Here is a 16357-nt window from a genome sequence, read left to right as displayed (position 1 = left end):
ATTTATTCACTAAGTGCTTCAGTGTTCAGTATGGCAGCCAGTAGGCACATATGGCCACTTAATTTTAAAATTAAAATTAAATTAAAAATTCAGTTCTTCAGTCACACCAGCCACATTTATACACTCAACAGTTACATCTTACTATGACTACCATATTGGACAGCACAAGCACAGAAAATTTCTATTATCACAGAAAGATCTATTGGAAAGCCCTGTACTAGGATACATAAAGTTGCCAAGTACGAAATACAATAGGAATTTTAACATTATAAGCCAATGCAATGTTAAATTTGGAAAGAAATTAATTACCACAGAGTAAATGAATAGTTAATAGAATAATACAGCAATCTGAATGATCCTTTTATAGAAATTTGTGTATTTGATGATCCTTTGATATAAATGTGTATATGGCAAACTGATATTTTTAACCCTAATAGCTAATGTTTGGGAGTTGAAATAGAACACATGAAAATGGTCAGTAAAGCAGAATGCTCTCTACCATGGTTTATGAAACCTTTTAGATTAAAGTTGCTCTCATGTAAAACTTAAAACACAGCTAATCTGGTTGCAGTGAAGCTGCGGGGTTCCTGCCTGGTCAGACAGTTTGGCACGCTTCAGGTTTCCAACATACCTTGAGTCATGAATCCCAAGGAAAGCCTGAGCTTTAAGGAAAAAAAAAAAAAAAGCGAATTCTGACCACAGTAGGTGAGAGTGGTTTAAAAAGTAGACTAGTAAAGCTCAGAACTAAAGCTAATTCAGAAGTGAGACCCCTCCCTACTCTATGTCAAAGTAAATATTTTATTATTAACTTAATGTGAATGTTTATATCTTCTCATGAAAATAAGTACAGCTGAAAGAGAAAAAAAATCCAGGAAAATAAAATTGGTAAATGCTGTCATGATTAAGAACAGGACGAAGTTTCAGAACACAACTCAAGTTTTATACTAGAAGTATCAGAAGGTTAAGGATGAAAAGAAAGGCATTGTTACATCTCGCTATATTTCTAACCATAGTAATCTGTAAAGATTAGAAATGCTTTCACCTTTGGATAATAAAAGAATTTTTGTTATATACAGTGCCATATAACAGGAAAAAAAAACACCACAAAAATGAAAATTACTTAACTGGCTTATATGAAATCATTATTTCATTTTGATATGCATTTGTGTGATGAATAATTTATTAGAAAGTGATAATTGTATAAAACTAAATACCAAAATTGCTTTATTTATGAATGTAAATGATAGGTTCTTAAATTGTTTTTTAATTGGAAAAAAATGTTACTAAAGATCAGAGCTCATATAGTTTTGGGGAAGATGTATTGAAAAATATTAAACAGATACATCATGCCATCATACTCTTGTACTGCAAGCTATTAAAATCCCTGCTCCACAGCCAAAATCATATTGCCAAGAAGTGTGGCAAGAGTCATTATGGGATGTTAAAATTTTGGATTCTGTTTTGTTTTGTTTTGTTTTCTAATTTATCCCCTGCTGTCCACAGGTTGAATCAGATAATTTGAATCATATCAGCTCCAATGACGTTAACAACTTTTTAGGCCTCCATTTCTTAGATCCTAGAACAGCATCAACCTCAAGGCACTATGTAGATTATTGGAGGTAAAAAGACATTAAAAAAAAAGAAAAGAAACTCTCCCCTTGTGTGGCCAGCCCACTGGATACCTATGATTAGAAATATATTAAGCTATGACAGTGCTCTGCTATTCATCTTTAACCTTTTGGTACTTATGAATGAAAAACATGAATTGTCTTCTAAAACTTGATCCTGTTCTTAATCATGAAGTGTTTACCAATTTTATATTTTTTTCTGTTTGGTGAGTTAGAAGGTCTTAGAGACTTATAACACTGATTTTAAAGCATCTGCTTTGGGTTCTATTCTGAAGCAGGATTGATGCTTATGATGCAAAGTACATAAAGCATCCATTTAAAATGGATCCCTTAGCAAACTAACATTCATTAGTACATTACTGTAAACTTCCAGTTTCATTAGTCATAGTGCTGTTCATTAATTGGATTGAACATAGTGCTGCCCGATCTGTAAAGTGTTAAAAGACATTTATAAAAATGGGGTAGGGAAACCTTACTGACAAAAGAATCTTCTCAAGAAACACAAAGTTAACAATCTTTCATGGCATGTTAAGGGAAAATAACTAAAATATTACAGGATATCCAACCTAGGTTACACCGTGGAAGCATTTTGTAAATAGCTACTACTTCCCTCTCTCTTCACCAAGCACCAAGTTGTATTATTTTTTATTAATCTGGGTTTGTGATATACTTTGTTTTATTATACAGTTTTTTAACAGAAAATTAAAAAAACATGTTCATGAATAATACTCGATAGAAAAGGTCTTTTTTTTTTTTTTTTTACAGTTCCTTTGGAGCTTTTAATTTCCAAAGAAATTAGGTCTCATAAATATGCCATTTCTTTACCCTTCATGTAAAGTATACATATATATATGGAAAAGCTGATTAATAGCTACAATCTACACAGAAGATGAAGGTAGTATAGAATACCCCTTATTAGGGACTTATTCACTGATTTCCATAGAAAACTTTCTGAAAATTCAACTTTTGCCTCGTTGCAGAGTTAGGCTGTTAGGTGCAGTGAATCCCCACCAATTACGTGGACCCTTCTGTTGTAGGATGGTTTTGAAGAGATAATGACTTCCCGCAGCGAGTCAGTGAACTGACCTCCTGCATCAGTAACAAAAGCTACACATTGGGGGGTGTCCGTAGCCATGCGGCTCCAAACCGGCAATCTGTAATAGGCAGCCCTACTTGCAGTGAGAAAAAAAGAAATGGAAGTTACTATTAAAATCTCCTCTGTATTGTAAGAAATGCATCTTTACAGCACCAAATAGGGAATGCATGATTTAAAAAAAAAAAATAGGGAGATATTCACATCAAAATAAAACTTTTAAGAAAAGAAACATGGGAAAGCATAAATAATCCATAATTTAGGAGATACTTGTCATAAGCATTGATCATTACATCTTATGGGAATACTGACTATTAAAACATAGACATTCTGTGTTTAGTTTTTTGTTCTAATAATATTTTATGTTTTTTAATTTGTATTATTACCAGGAAGTGTTATTATAATAACAAAAGATCACATATGAAGTGGATCTTATGCATTTTATGATATAACTCATTAAGTTAAGGAGGGAACATATGTTATAAGAATTAACCACACTTCATAAAGAAAGTTAAATGTCAAGTTCTGTTTGACCTGTTAATTATATTCAATACCATTAAAGGGCAGCATTTGCAAATTGCTTCTGTGCCTAATATTTTAGTGTTTAGTGACAAATTTATAATCTTGACCCTCATAATTAAATTACTTAATTCCAGAATGTTTAATGGTTCTTGATTGCATGCTTGTCTTTATTTTCTTCTTCTCTCGATTATTTTAGAAAATTCCATGTTATTTCCTTTTATTTTTACTTTCTTTTAATACCCACTGACCTTTTACAGAAAATAAAACCTGTAATGAGAATAATGACCAAACGTTAAACGTGCCTGTTAAGTTTAAGAATCTTCGATGAAAGTATAGGTATATACCAGAGTGAGGATGGTGTTTCATATCATTTAAATCCAAATGATTTTCTTCTGGAAGCCACAATAATTTACTAGCATCATAACACATTTTTACTTCTCTTCAGTCGATAAAAACATGTTAGTCATGTTAGTTATTATAGCTTCTAATACTAGTATTAGGTTGGACTACAGAAAATTGACTTTATGGCAATGTCATAATGATCCAACTCAACTTCTTAAATAGGTAAATTCATTACAACAATCATTAACAAAGTGTCAGTAACATAATTTAGTATTTTGAAAACATATGTATGCATGTCTACATTGCAGTCAGAGATGTTCTAAACTATTATGAGTGATAACTCCCTTTTTGAGTTACAAGAAATCTGAAATTCCATAAATGAGCACTGATTAGCAAACCTCTATGTACTGAGGAAATTTAATACCTAATCTATTTATGTTTCCATTTTTGCCAAGATGTTTTGGTGTCTGTGGGCGGTAGAGAGAACACAGAGACAGCCAAAGATTCTCACGGTACAGGTCAATGTTAAGAAATACATTAGCATGGGTACTTTTACAATAGGCTTTCCAAGAAATAACATCTTCTTTATGAATTCAAGAATGATTTTCTTTTTGGAGTGAGTTCTTTTTATAGAAAACATGATTCTGTTTATTATAGTGGATGCTTGTACCTTCCATTTCCTAGTGAGATAAAGATCAATTAAAGAGGGGAGTGGGACTTCTAACATTGTGTTCACATAGAGCCTGCTGTAGCCTAAGCTTCTCATCTCCGTAGACCGTCTGAACAGTGGTTGTTATTTCAACTGTCATCTATGTGCTGGTGACTTCCAGAGCTCCATTTGTAGCCCAGACTATCTAAGTCTCAAACCCCTATGGCCAGTTGCCTCAGACTAACTCTCCAGGACATTGAGGTCATCTGCTGCTTTCTCAACTGCCTATCAGGAGAACATTTAATCGTCTTTGGAAGAAAATACCATCAGCCAAAGTTTTCACAAATTTCAATACACAACACTGAGGAGAGGGTTCACTGAAAAATTATAAGGCATGTTAAGATCAATATCAATTCAACCAAAAGCAAGAGAAAAAAAAATGAAGGCACTGATGACTCAGATGTTAGAGTTATCATCCAGGGGTTTTACAATAACTATGATTAACATATTCAAGAAAGTAGAGGGGGGAAATGGAGCCTCGTCCCAAAAGACTTGGAATTTTTAAGAATCAAAGACAGTTGCAAAATGCAGATGTATATTTCGTCATTCCTTTGCTTGAAAGTTTTCCATGGCTCCCTTGCCTACAGGATGCATACAGATAAATTCCTTACCATGTCACAGGAAGAACTTCAAAACTTCCTTTTATCTGTTTCTTGAGCCTGACTGCCTACCCTTTCATAGACATTTAGTGCTTTAGTTACATTCAACTGCTAACAGTTCCCTAACACAGGACTTTCCTTTGATGTTGCCCAGCATTCACCCTTGATGTTCTTGGAAAGTGGAATGCTCCCACACCACCTGCTGGTCCATCTAGAAACAGAGATTTATCCACAAATAACCATCTCAAATAAGACCTTTCCTAAGAAATTCTTGCACTCATAGCACCTATTACATACTCTATTAAATGCTTTCCATAGGTATTTCAGTGTCTCAGACATCTACTGGTCTCATGTATATAGTAAGCTGAGAGTAGTGGTGTGGTACAACTGACTTTTGCTGGCTCACCAGACCCCTTGTAAAATGTTCAGAAATTTTGTGATTGGCCATTTGATCCAGCTATTATTAAAGATTAAATTAAAATTAAATAAATTATATGAAAGAGATAGTTAATATTTTCAGGTTCATCATATCTGATTATTTTATTACAATCTATGCTCTAGGTTATTTATGTCTGTTGCTTTTGTATGGTGAAAATAATTTATAATAGTGTGCTACTGTTTATCTCTTCCCAAATTTGTTGCTTTTCCATGTTGATATCCTGAAATCAGCCGTGATAAGAGTATTTACACCACAGATACCAGCAAATGCCAAAAGCTAGGACTTGATCTTTTGTTATTAATTATGTAGATTTAAGAACACTATGGAGAAAATATTAATAATGCAGATTTAACTTAAAATGGTATCATCCTATAGCCTGTTACAGTGTGAACAGAACACAAAATTTAGAGACCATTCTCCTAGTATGTGAAAGCCATTGTCCAACTCAGAACAAAGTTGCTCACATAACTGAGAAATGAATAAAGCTGAAATATGTATTTAAGATTTCCCTTTCATTTTACTTGCCAACCAACATGAATGAAAATTTCAAATGGCATTCGAGTCAGATTTAGAATGTTCATCAATACAAGGCTGTCTTATTTGCTGCATAAGATAGCCATCACACAGGAGATAGCATTCCATTGTCTTCTTGCTTCCATCATTTCTGTTGAAAAATTTGGCTTTGTCTCTTTTTGTTCACTTTTAAGATGATGTACCAATTTTTCCTGGATGCCTTTAAATTTTGATTTTCAGCAGTTTCATTGGGATATTCCTAGGTGTATTTTCTTTGTATTTATGCTAATTAAAATTCATAGAGTGCCTTTAAAAAAAGATGATAGTCATGTTTTATCTGTTTTGTGATTTATTATGGTATCATTGTAATATCAGAATTATAAAAACTGATTTTACAAGAGATAGCAAGTCACAATGAAATTGTATGTGTATAAAACAAAATAAATTAGATATTTTATAAGTTGTGTGCTATAAATTTAATTTTAATATAAATTAAATATACAATTTATTATAAGTATAAATTAAATTTATATATATTTATATATTTTATTTTTATTTGCAAATTGTGTGGTTATGTCAGTCAAATTTATAGTGAAAATATATATACATACACACCACACACATGCACATACTTTTTTGAAGAGGCATTTGTTAAACAGTTATCAGATCTCACAGGCTGAGAACCTCTCAAAGACAGGAATTAAGTCTTATTCTTCTTTTATCTCTGTTGCTTGGATAATAAATTCAGTGATTAATATACAGTCTGGTGAAATTACTATTATTTTAAGCCTACATATAGAGAAAGCCAATATTATTTAGATTTGAAACCCAAAATTGGTGCAGAAATCATAGTTCAAGAAGGAGTGCTTAAACTAAATTGAAAAGGGCTGGCTTTGTATAATTATGTATTTATAGTAATGCACATCTCCCCTATAAGCTGCCTTGCCCAATATTCATAAAGTATATGTATAAAGTGACCTATATAGAATTCATAGGGAACTACAAAGAAATCATTCTCTTCTTTCACACTACTCAGGACTTCACATCTGACTCCACTTCAAATTATAACTTAAGCAAATTGTAGAGGACTTGGTGAAGATCTGGAAAATAGCCAAGACTGAATTTCTTAAGGATCTTGTAAGGATCTTTTATTTGGTTCAAAGAATAGAAAACTAAAGAATTTATAACTTCACAAATATGAAGGAATTCAAGATAGAAGAGATGTTCTCCATAACCATGTTCCAGAAAACAATGAATCTTTTCCTCCTTGGATATTTTGTTTTTTTGAGTGAAAGATGCCAAATCATCTGGCTTCAGCTGGAAGGAAATAACATTAAAACTTTTAATTGCAGAAGGTGTTTTTCTCTTTCACTGGGACATCGGATATAGAAAATTCTATTCTGAGACCCTGATAATTTAATTAGCATCTAAAACGGTCTTGGACCATCAGCTGTGGCTGGGCAGGCCGGGTTCAGGCTTGGGGGCCAGCTGCTGGCATAATCCTGCTGGAGGTGAGCAATGACATCATTGAGGTCACACGCAAGTTAAAAAATGTGGCCGCTGGTCACAAACCAGAAGCAGTAGAAGTAAAACTTGCAGATTTTGTTGGGAGTCCTCTATCATATTTCAAATCCCAATGGAGAAAAAAAAAAAAGTGACGGTCAGTGTTTCTTTGAAATTCTACAAGGAACTTCAGGCACGGGATACTGATGAGTTAATAAAGAGGGTGTACAGAGTTTTCTTGGTAAATCCCAAACCAGGATACAATGTCTCTTTGCTATATGACCTTGATAATCTTGCCGGCATCCAAGGAGTCCATTGGGCATCAGGCTGGCATGTTGACATTAAATTGTTTTGCCTCTGTCTTTGAGAAATGCTTCTAATCCCAAGATGAGGGCAGAGAAGGAGAGAACGGTGCATTTATCTGTTAGAGGGATGGTGAGACCATGTATGTTTAGTCTAAAAAGGATAGCGTCACAGTAGTCTTCAGTACAGTGTTTAAGGATAACGACGATGTAGTGATTGGAAAAGTGTCCATGCAAGAGTTCAAACAAATACACAGAGCCAGCCCCACAGCCCCCACAGTTCCCCCTTAGCCACCGGGAACCTCCTCTGGAGCTGAAAGACACAGATGCTGCAGCAGGTGACAACACTGGCTCTATGACCTTCATTGCCTCACCACACCGACGCCAGGGCTCGAGAAAGCACCAAAAACCTGATCCACATGTTCTGGGACCACCTTCACTACCACCTCAAGTGCTCTAAGGCCTAGATTCACATATGATGTAGGCAAAACCAGCAACTTCCTCGAGGTGCTGAAATGTGCAGACACTGAGAAAACTGAAAATCACAGGGAAGACCATTTTCATACCGCTAGAATTGGGAGCAGGAGGAGGAGGTGGCCGGCAACAGAAGGCTACTGGCTAATCATAGCTTTTCATATGGCGCGGCTTCAGGTTCCTAAGGGGTTCTCCATTTTGGTTCCATTTTGTACATGTTTGGAAAATAATCTGGAGAAATGAGCAGTGCTGGCAGGGACATAATAGTTCTCAAGATTTTTTTAAAAAAAGGAAAAAAAAGAATTCCATTTGATCGACTTAATTCCTTTTCTTTATCTTCCCTCATTCCCCTTGCCTTCTTCCTCCTTTTCCAAGCTGTTGCACCTTGCAGTATGTCACTGGTAATAAATTGCAGGACAAAGCAATCTTAACTTGTTTTCTCCTAAGTATTTGAGTTCAAAACCCCTATATCTAAGAAATACACTTGGGGTCATTAATAAAGAAAATCTTTCTATTGTCAAAAAAAAAAAAGTCATAATTTTTAGTACAACTGTGTGAATAGGCAGAGACATAAGATAGTAATTTCTTCAGGGGCACCTGGCTGGCTCAATCAGAAGAGCATATGACTCCTAATCTCAGGGGGTGAGTTCGAGCCCCTCCTTGGGCATAGAAATTTCTTTAAAAAAAAAAAAAAGTAATTTCTTCAAAGGAAACAGCAGAAACAATGGAGCAAAAATGGGAAGAATATGTTTTGATATCTTAGTTGATTATTCATATCTAAGTTGAATCTCATACAGATACTGACTGGCTTTGTAGGGAGCATTTCTATTTTACTGATTTATGTTAGAACATTACCAGTATGATTCATAATTTTACTTGTCCTAAGAAAACTATATAAACTTATGTCAAATGTAAGAAAACAAAAATAAATTATGTATAAGTATCCACATTTACTTTCCCTTTTATAGTAAGGACGATTACTTGGGGATCACTGCACTATATACCTTATGAAACTGTGCATTGCCAGGAAAAATTTCTGTATGTTTTACGGATTTTCTGTGTAAGACTTAAAAAAATAAAAGTGTAAGTGAGGAGGGAAGATGTAATAGCATTCCACAAGCTAAATGGTAAAGCTATCCTTCATAAATGGAGATAAAACTACTACTTGATAAAATCATCATTTAAAATATTTCTCTTTCAGTGGTGACTGATTTGAGTCAATCCATAGCTGCTCTGGGTGAGAATACTCTCCTTCATGCTAATTTAGCAATTTGATACATATTTATTAAGAAAATACTCTATGGAATAAACTATACTAAACACCATAAGGCATCTAAAAAAAAAAAGGTGATTAAGTATGACATAGTCCATGCGTCTCAGGAGCTTCAATTTTAAAAAGTGAAAAAATTGTAAAAAAAAAAAATACAGTACATATTTGGTACTGTTCTAAGTACTGGTGATAAAAACAACAGTCTTTTAGAATTCAGAAGACAAGGGTTACCATAAACTTGAAAGAAGCAGGAAAATTTTCCTGAAGTAATATAAGAAAATTTCCTGTGTAATATAAAATAACCTTTAGATATAAGTAGCATTTCAACAGATAAAAACAAGGAAAACATAGGAAATTTAGGGATTTGAAGGCTCTGAAAATATGTACCTGAGTCCCACCTTGGCTCTTCTAGTGTGGTCCCACAAACACAAAAACAAAACAAAAGCAAAACTTGGCTTGCTTCCTGTTAGAAGCTAGAGCTTTGAGTCCAGAGTAACAACTGGGGGTCATTGAAGCCATATTTTTAGAATTTTGTTGGAGAACAATAGTATGGATGCTAGAAAAGATGTGTGCAGCCCCTGAGACACCTGTGGCAAATACAATTAATGCCCTAGTTACTGACCCAGTAATCCCCAAGATAGAGAACCAGACTGCCCGTCTTGTTCAGCTATGGGAAATTCCAGCTGTAGTGTTAACTGTTGTTCTACCAGAGGGGAGATGAAGCCTTGAGTTGAGAATAAGGAAGCCTAAATTTCACCTGAGAACACAGGAGCCTCCCATATACACTCTAATGGTTGTTAATGTGTGTGTTGGAGGGGTACAGGTGGGCAAATAAAGTTATATATCTTATACTATGGCTGAAAGATTGATTTCTTAGAATTCTCCCATTAAGTAAAACAAAAAGAATAAGAGATATCACATAAGACATAAAGGAAAGATTAATGCAGCAATGCAGAAGATCCAATATCTCATTAGTAAGAGTACTAGAAAGAGAGAAGAAAAGTACAATGACATTTGCCAGAACTGGAGAACACAAGCTCCCACAGTTGAAAGAGCTCCCTGAGTACCCAGCGTTCTGAATGAAAAGACACACACACACACACACACACACACACACACACACACACAGGCAGAGCATTATAAAATTTCAGAAAACCAAAGGTAAAATTTGTAAAAGCATCCAGAAAGAAAAAAAGTGAAATGAAATAAAATAAAACTAGGTCACATACAAGTAGCAGGAATTCTCAGCACCAATATATAATAATGAAAACATTCAATCAAAGCCCTCAAAAATTCTGATCGAAAACCATTTTTCAGCCTAAACTTCTATACTCAGTTAATCAATCTAGTGTGGGGTTAGAATTTTAAAATTTGCAATCAGATAAATGTTCAACACAGTATCACAGGTGCAGTATCCTTTCAAAAACATTGAAACAAAATGTAATTATGAGAATAATCAAATTCAGAATATAGGAAAGTCTACAAAACAACTGGTTTAGACTACTCAAAAATGCAGAGTTATAGAAACCAATAAAAGCCTGGAGGACTTTGATAGGGATTGCATTCATGTGTAGATTGCTTTGGGTAATATAAACATTTTAATATTATTTGTTCTTTCAACCCATAAGCATGGAATGTCTTTCCGTTTCTTGGTGTCATCTTCAGTTTCTTTCATCAGTGTTTTACACTTTTCAGAGGTCTTTTATCTCTTTGGTTGCATTTATTCATAGGCATCTTATTGTTTTTGGTGTAATTGTAAATGGGATTGATTCCTTAATTTCTCTTTCTGCTGCTTCATTATTGTTGTGCAGAAATGCAATAGATTTCTATACATTGGTCTTCTATCCGCGGATTATAGCATTTTTCACAGTGCTAGGACAAACAATCCTTAAGTTTTATGGAACCATAAAAGACCCCAAATAGCCAAAGCAATGTTGAAAAAGAAAAGCAAGCCTGGAAGCATCACAAGTTATATTACAAAGCTGTAGTGATCAAAACAGTATGGCACTGGCACAAAGATAGACACAGACACATAGATCAAGACAATATAATAAACCAAGAAAGAAACCATAAGCATATGGTCAATTAATCTTTGGCAAAGCAGGAAAGAATATCCATTGGGAAAAAGACAGTCTCTTCAACAAATGGTGCTGGGAATACTGGGCAGCCACATGCAGAAGAATGAAACCTGACCACATTCTTACACCATACACAAACATAGATTCAAAATGGATGAAAGACCGAAATGTGAAAGTTAAAATCCTAGAGGATTTTAGAAATTTAGTTAAAATTCTCATGGAGAACACAGGCAGTAACTTCTTTGACATTGGACATAGCAACAAAAAAATCTATTGAGACTATGTCAAAATACAAAGTTTCTGCACAGTGAAGGAAACACTCAACAAAACTAAGAGGCAACCTGTAAAATGGGAGGAGGTATTTGCAAATTTCACATTCAATAAAGGGTTAGTATCCAAAATATATAAAGACCTTATAAAACTCAACACCTAAAAACCAAATAATCCAGTTTAAAAAATGGGCAGAAGGCATGAATAGACATTTTTCCAAGGAAGACATCCAGACGGCTAACAGACACATAAAAAAAGTTAAAAATAGAACTACACTATATAATCCATAAATCACACTACTAGGTATTTACCCAAAGGATACAAAAATACTAATTTAAATGGATACATTGATACTGATGTTTATAGCAGCACTGTGTACAATAGCCAAATTGTGGAAATAACCAAGTACCCAATGACTGATGAATAAAGAGGGGTGTGTGTGTGTGTGTGTGTGTGTGTGTATGTATATATGTATACATATATATGTGTATATATATATATGATGGAATATTACTCAGCCATAAAAATGAGTGAAATCCTGCCATTTGCAATGACATGGATGGAGCCAGAAAGTATTATGGTAAATGAAATAAGTCAGAGAAAGACAAATACCATATGATTTCACTCATGTCAATTTAAGAAACAAAACAAATAAGCAAAGGGAAAAAAAGAGGGAAGCAAACCAAGAAACATTGTGTTAACTACAGAGAGAGCAAAAGTGATAGTTACCAGAGCAGGGGTGTGTGGGTAAAACAGGTGATGGGGATTAAGGGGGCACTTGCTATAATGGATAGTGGGTGTTGTATGGAAGTGCTGATGCGCTATATTATACACCTGAAACTAATATTACATTGTATGTTAACTAGACTCTTCTGAGAGAGAACGAGTACATGAGTGAAGGGGAGAAGGGGAGGGGTAACAAGAGAGAGAATCCTGGGTGTGGAGCCCAACATAGGGGGATAATTACAAAGAAATAATTCAAAATATATAGGAAGCCAAGAAAATAAAATGATTGAGCAATTATTAACTTTAGAAGAAACAAAAAGTATATGAACATAAAAAAAGAATTGTATTAACCTATTTGGATTCTTAGTGAATAATATTTATTATTGAATGACAGTGTAGATATTGGCTATTTAACAAAAGTAATGATGAAACTATATTAAAGTAGAGGGAAAAATGTAGAGAAGACTCTAAAAAACAATCCTTAGTAACCTGAATGGCTAGTCAATAGAAAATAATCAAAATTCATAAATCAGCAACATTAACCATATTACTTAATACAAAAAATTAATGGTAGAATAATAGATGAAAAGACTTAAAGAGAACTGAGGTTTATAGAGGGACAAAGAAATAAAGTGCTGTTTTTTGTGCATGAATCCTTTAGTACTATTTTAAAAAATAATCTTATATGTTAAAATTAACTTTAGAATATTTAATTTTTTAATTCAACACGAACTGAATTCGAATAGTCAAAGATCAAATAGAGAAACGATCCCATAGTGCAGAGCAAAAATATGAGGAAAACCATAAGCAGTATAAAAGAAATTAAAGTCAGACTCAGCAAACCTCATATATAAATAATAGCATTATATAAGTGGTAAGCCAAATGGAGAAGTCATAAATAATATTTTAAAAACGTTCTTAGGTTGATGAAAAAAATATTAGTTTTCAGATTAAATGAACTCAAGACCTTAGTCAAAAATGATATGGAAACTTTCATGTCTACGTATTTTTTGTTTAAATTTTTGAACATAATAGATTTATAAGCCTCCAGACTGAAATGAAATTATGAATTGGTGGGATAGGATGGAAGTGCATTCCAGGGAAAGAGACACACCAGCAAAGGCTCAGAGGCAGAAAAATCAAAGGCTTTTTTCAGAGGTAGGGAGTAGGTGAGGTGGATGGCTAGGGTTTAGAGTATAGTCAGTGACTACAAAGGGAAATAAAAGTAAATTTCCCACACAGTGATTGGTAACTGGATTGTACGCTGCTAGTTTGCTTTCACCGTCTGCAGTGACAAATCTGCATGAGTTTGGGTAGCATTAATTTAGTGAGGTAATCAAACTCACCACCAACATTATCTTACTTAGGAGATTTAAAAACTGTAGAATGGACAACAAAATAAAGGCTCTTTGTGGGGTTTCTGTCTTTTTTTTCTCTTCCCTCCCTTCCTGCCTCCTACCCCCGCCCCAGTCCTTCCCTCTGTCACTTCCTTCACTCGCCTCTCATACTTTCTTCCTTCCTTCCCTCCTACTCTTTCTTCTTTCCCTTTTTCTTTTTTCTCCTTTCTTGTTTGTTTGTTTTGCAATGGTGACTGTATCTTTTTTATTGAAAGTTGGTAACAATTTAAGGATCCTGAATTTTATAGTTTCAGTCATAATTGTGATTATTATCAGTGGGGAAAAAAAACCCAGTGGGGCTGTAACCAACATGTTAACACCACCATGATATTAGCACACTATCTAACCATAATATTTTCAAAAAAATTATTTTTAACTTCTTATATAGTCTTATAGTCTTCTTTAATATTGATTAAAATTCCAGATAAATTATAGGGTAGGTATTGCTATTTTAATGACATGCTGAGTTTAATTATTAAGCATTAATATCTGGTCCATGAAATATTAGTCAAGGTTATGAAGAAATTATTAGTCTAGTAAAATCTGATGCAGAGTAACTAACCAAACATAAAAACTAAATTAAGGTCACATCATTTAAAATCTCATTAAGCCAAACCAGATCTAAGTTAATCAAGTTGATTGCTAATAGGTCTTTCTACCATTTTCTGCCTCAGGGGTATGATGATGGCTACGGGGGTGAATATGATGACCAGACCTATGAGACTTACGATAACAGCTATGCCACCCAAACGCAAAGGTAAGGCATTTGCTGTCTTAAGCATCCTTCTCAGGATTATTTCTAATCCTGCTATTTTGTCTCTTGTATCTGAGTTCCTGTTCTGTTATGTGAGAGTTTCTAGCAGTGGCTTTTCTCCATTGTCTTCCTGAATTATTAAGTTGTTTACTAGACTGAGAGATAAAAGATAATAATCTTAAAATTGTTAATAATAGCCATGCATTATTTTAAAAGTAGATGATTATCATAACTAATAAACTCATTAAGTAAGCTTGTATTTAACAAAATACTGTTACTTTGGGAGATTATTTTAGTAAATTCGTAATTAACACAACAGTGAAACATAAGGCATTTGTTCAATGAAGTTTTTTTTCCCAAAATGTAATTTTTATTTGTAAAATAAAAGATACATGAATGTTATTTGTACTCCTTCTGAAAAGGGAATTTTATAAAACAGCCTATGGAACGAATAATTCCTTTCTGTTCTTGATGGACCTCTAAATGATTATTGACTATATCTTTTCAGATTGATCACATTTTGAGATATCAATTTATTTTTACTTTTTTAAAGTCACATTTTTTGAGGTAGTATTTATATATAGTAAATTTTGCCCATTTAAGTTACAGAGTTTGTATGAGTTTGACAAATGCAAACAATCATGTGCCCACTATCAAAATTAACCTTTAGGGCAGTTAAGTGAACCCAAAATGTTTCCTTATGGCCCTATATGGACAACTTTTCTCCCTCCAAGGGCTTGGAAACAGCAATCAGTTTTTTGCCATTACAATTTTGACTTTTCTAGCATGTCATATAAGTAGAAATGATATGATATGTAACCTTCTGAGTCTGGCTTCTCTACATGATATATTTGATATTTATTTATTCATATCATTATGTGTATCAATGTTTTCTTCCTTTTTATTACTATGCAGTGTTTGTAAGGATGTGCCATAGTTACTACATTCACCATTTGAAGGACAAATACATTGTTTCTTTTTTTTTTGGCAATTATGAATAAAATTGTCATTAAACAAATGCATTCTTAGAAAAATCTATCTCCCAAATATTTTTTCCTGAAAAAAGTTACAGTCTTCATGGGAAAGTAGGAGAAGTTCCTATGATAGTTAAGTGATTCTCCCCTATATGTGATTGACAGAAACCATAGAACTAATTGTCACAAAATCATTACAGCATTGACCATTTATTGACCAACTTTAATGGGACCCAAAGAGATCTGGATGCTTCATTAAGTAATATCTGGGTTGTGGGGGGAGGAGTGACAAAGGAAGAAACAACTTTAAGGTCATTATGGAGTGGAAGAAAACTACATGTAATGCATAAGTATGCATGTTGCGTGACTAGAAGGACAGCTTAGTGAAAGAAGTGAAAGGAAATTCTACTTAGAATACTATAGGCAATTAGGAAAAAGATGAGTGTGAACTGATACTTTTAAAGCTAAGCATAACATTATATATATATATAATAAATATATATATATAACATATCATTAGGAAAATGACCATCTTCAACTTTGAGTAATTGCTTTATTTGTAGTATGTTAAATAGAAAAGCCATCATGAGTTACGAATTTATACCGTAGGTGATATCTTAATAATCCCAGTTACATATCAAAAGAGCACAATTATTTAGGATGTCGGAAATTTTGCATCATGTCACAGACACTGAATATTGTATGTGAATTGGCTACATATTTAAAGCATCTGCTAATATTTTCAAACAAATTGTAATTTAATC

General features: G+C 33.7%; 1 protein-coding gene and 1 pseudogene across 11 annotated transcripts in view; both read left to right on the top strand.

Annotated features, from left to right (window-relative positions):
- The window catches only part of LOC116587889, a 100338-nt pseudogene extending 91971 nt beyond the window's left edge, over window positions 1–8367 (top strand).
- The window catches only part of KHDRBS2 (KH RNA binding domain containing, signal transduction associated 2), a 601759-nt gene that overhangs the window by 517983 nt on the left and 67419 nt on the right, over window positions 1–16357 (top strand). For all 11 annotated transcript variants that reach the window (XM_032340352.1, XM_032340351.1, XM_032340350.1 and 8 more), the window contains exon 7: window positions 14540–14622. In XM_032340352.1, the coding sequence (XP_032196243.1) occupies window positions 14540–14622 (83 nt within the window). The remainder of the gene's footprint in view (window positions 1–14539; window positions 14623–16357) is intronic.

The sequence above is a fragment of the Mustela erminea genome, chromosome 4, assembly GCF_009829155.1.
Source record: "Mustela erminea isolate mMusErm1 chromosome 4, mMusErm1.Pri, whole genome shotgun sequence".
NCBI classification, from domain to species: Eukaryota; Metazoa; Chordata; class Mammalia; order Carnivora; family Mustelidae; genus Mustela; species Mustela erminea.
Note: the sequence above shows the minus strand (reverse complement) of the source record. Positions and strands in the feature narration are given on the sequence as shown.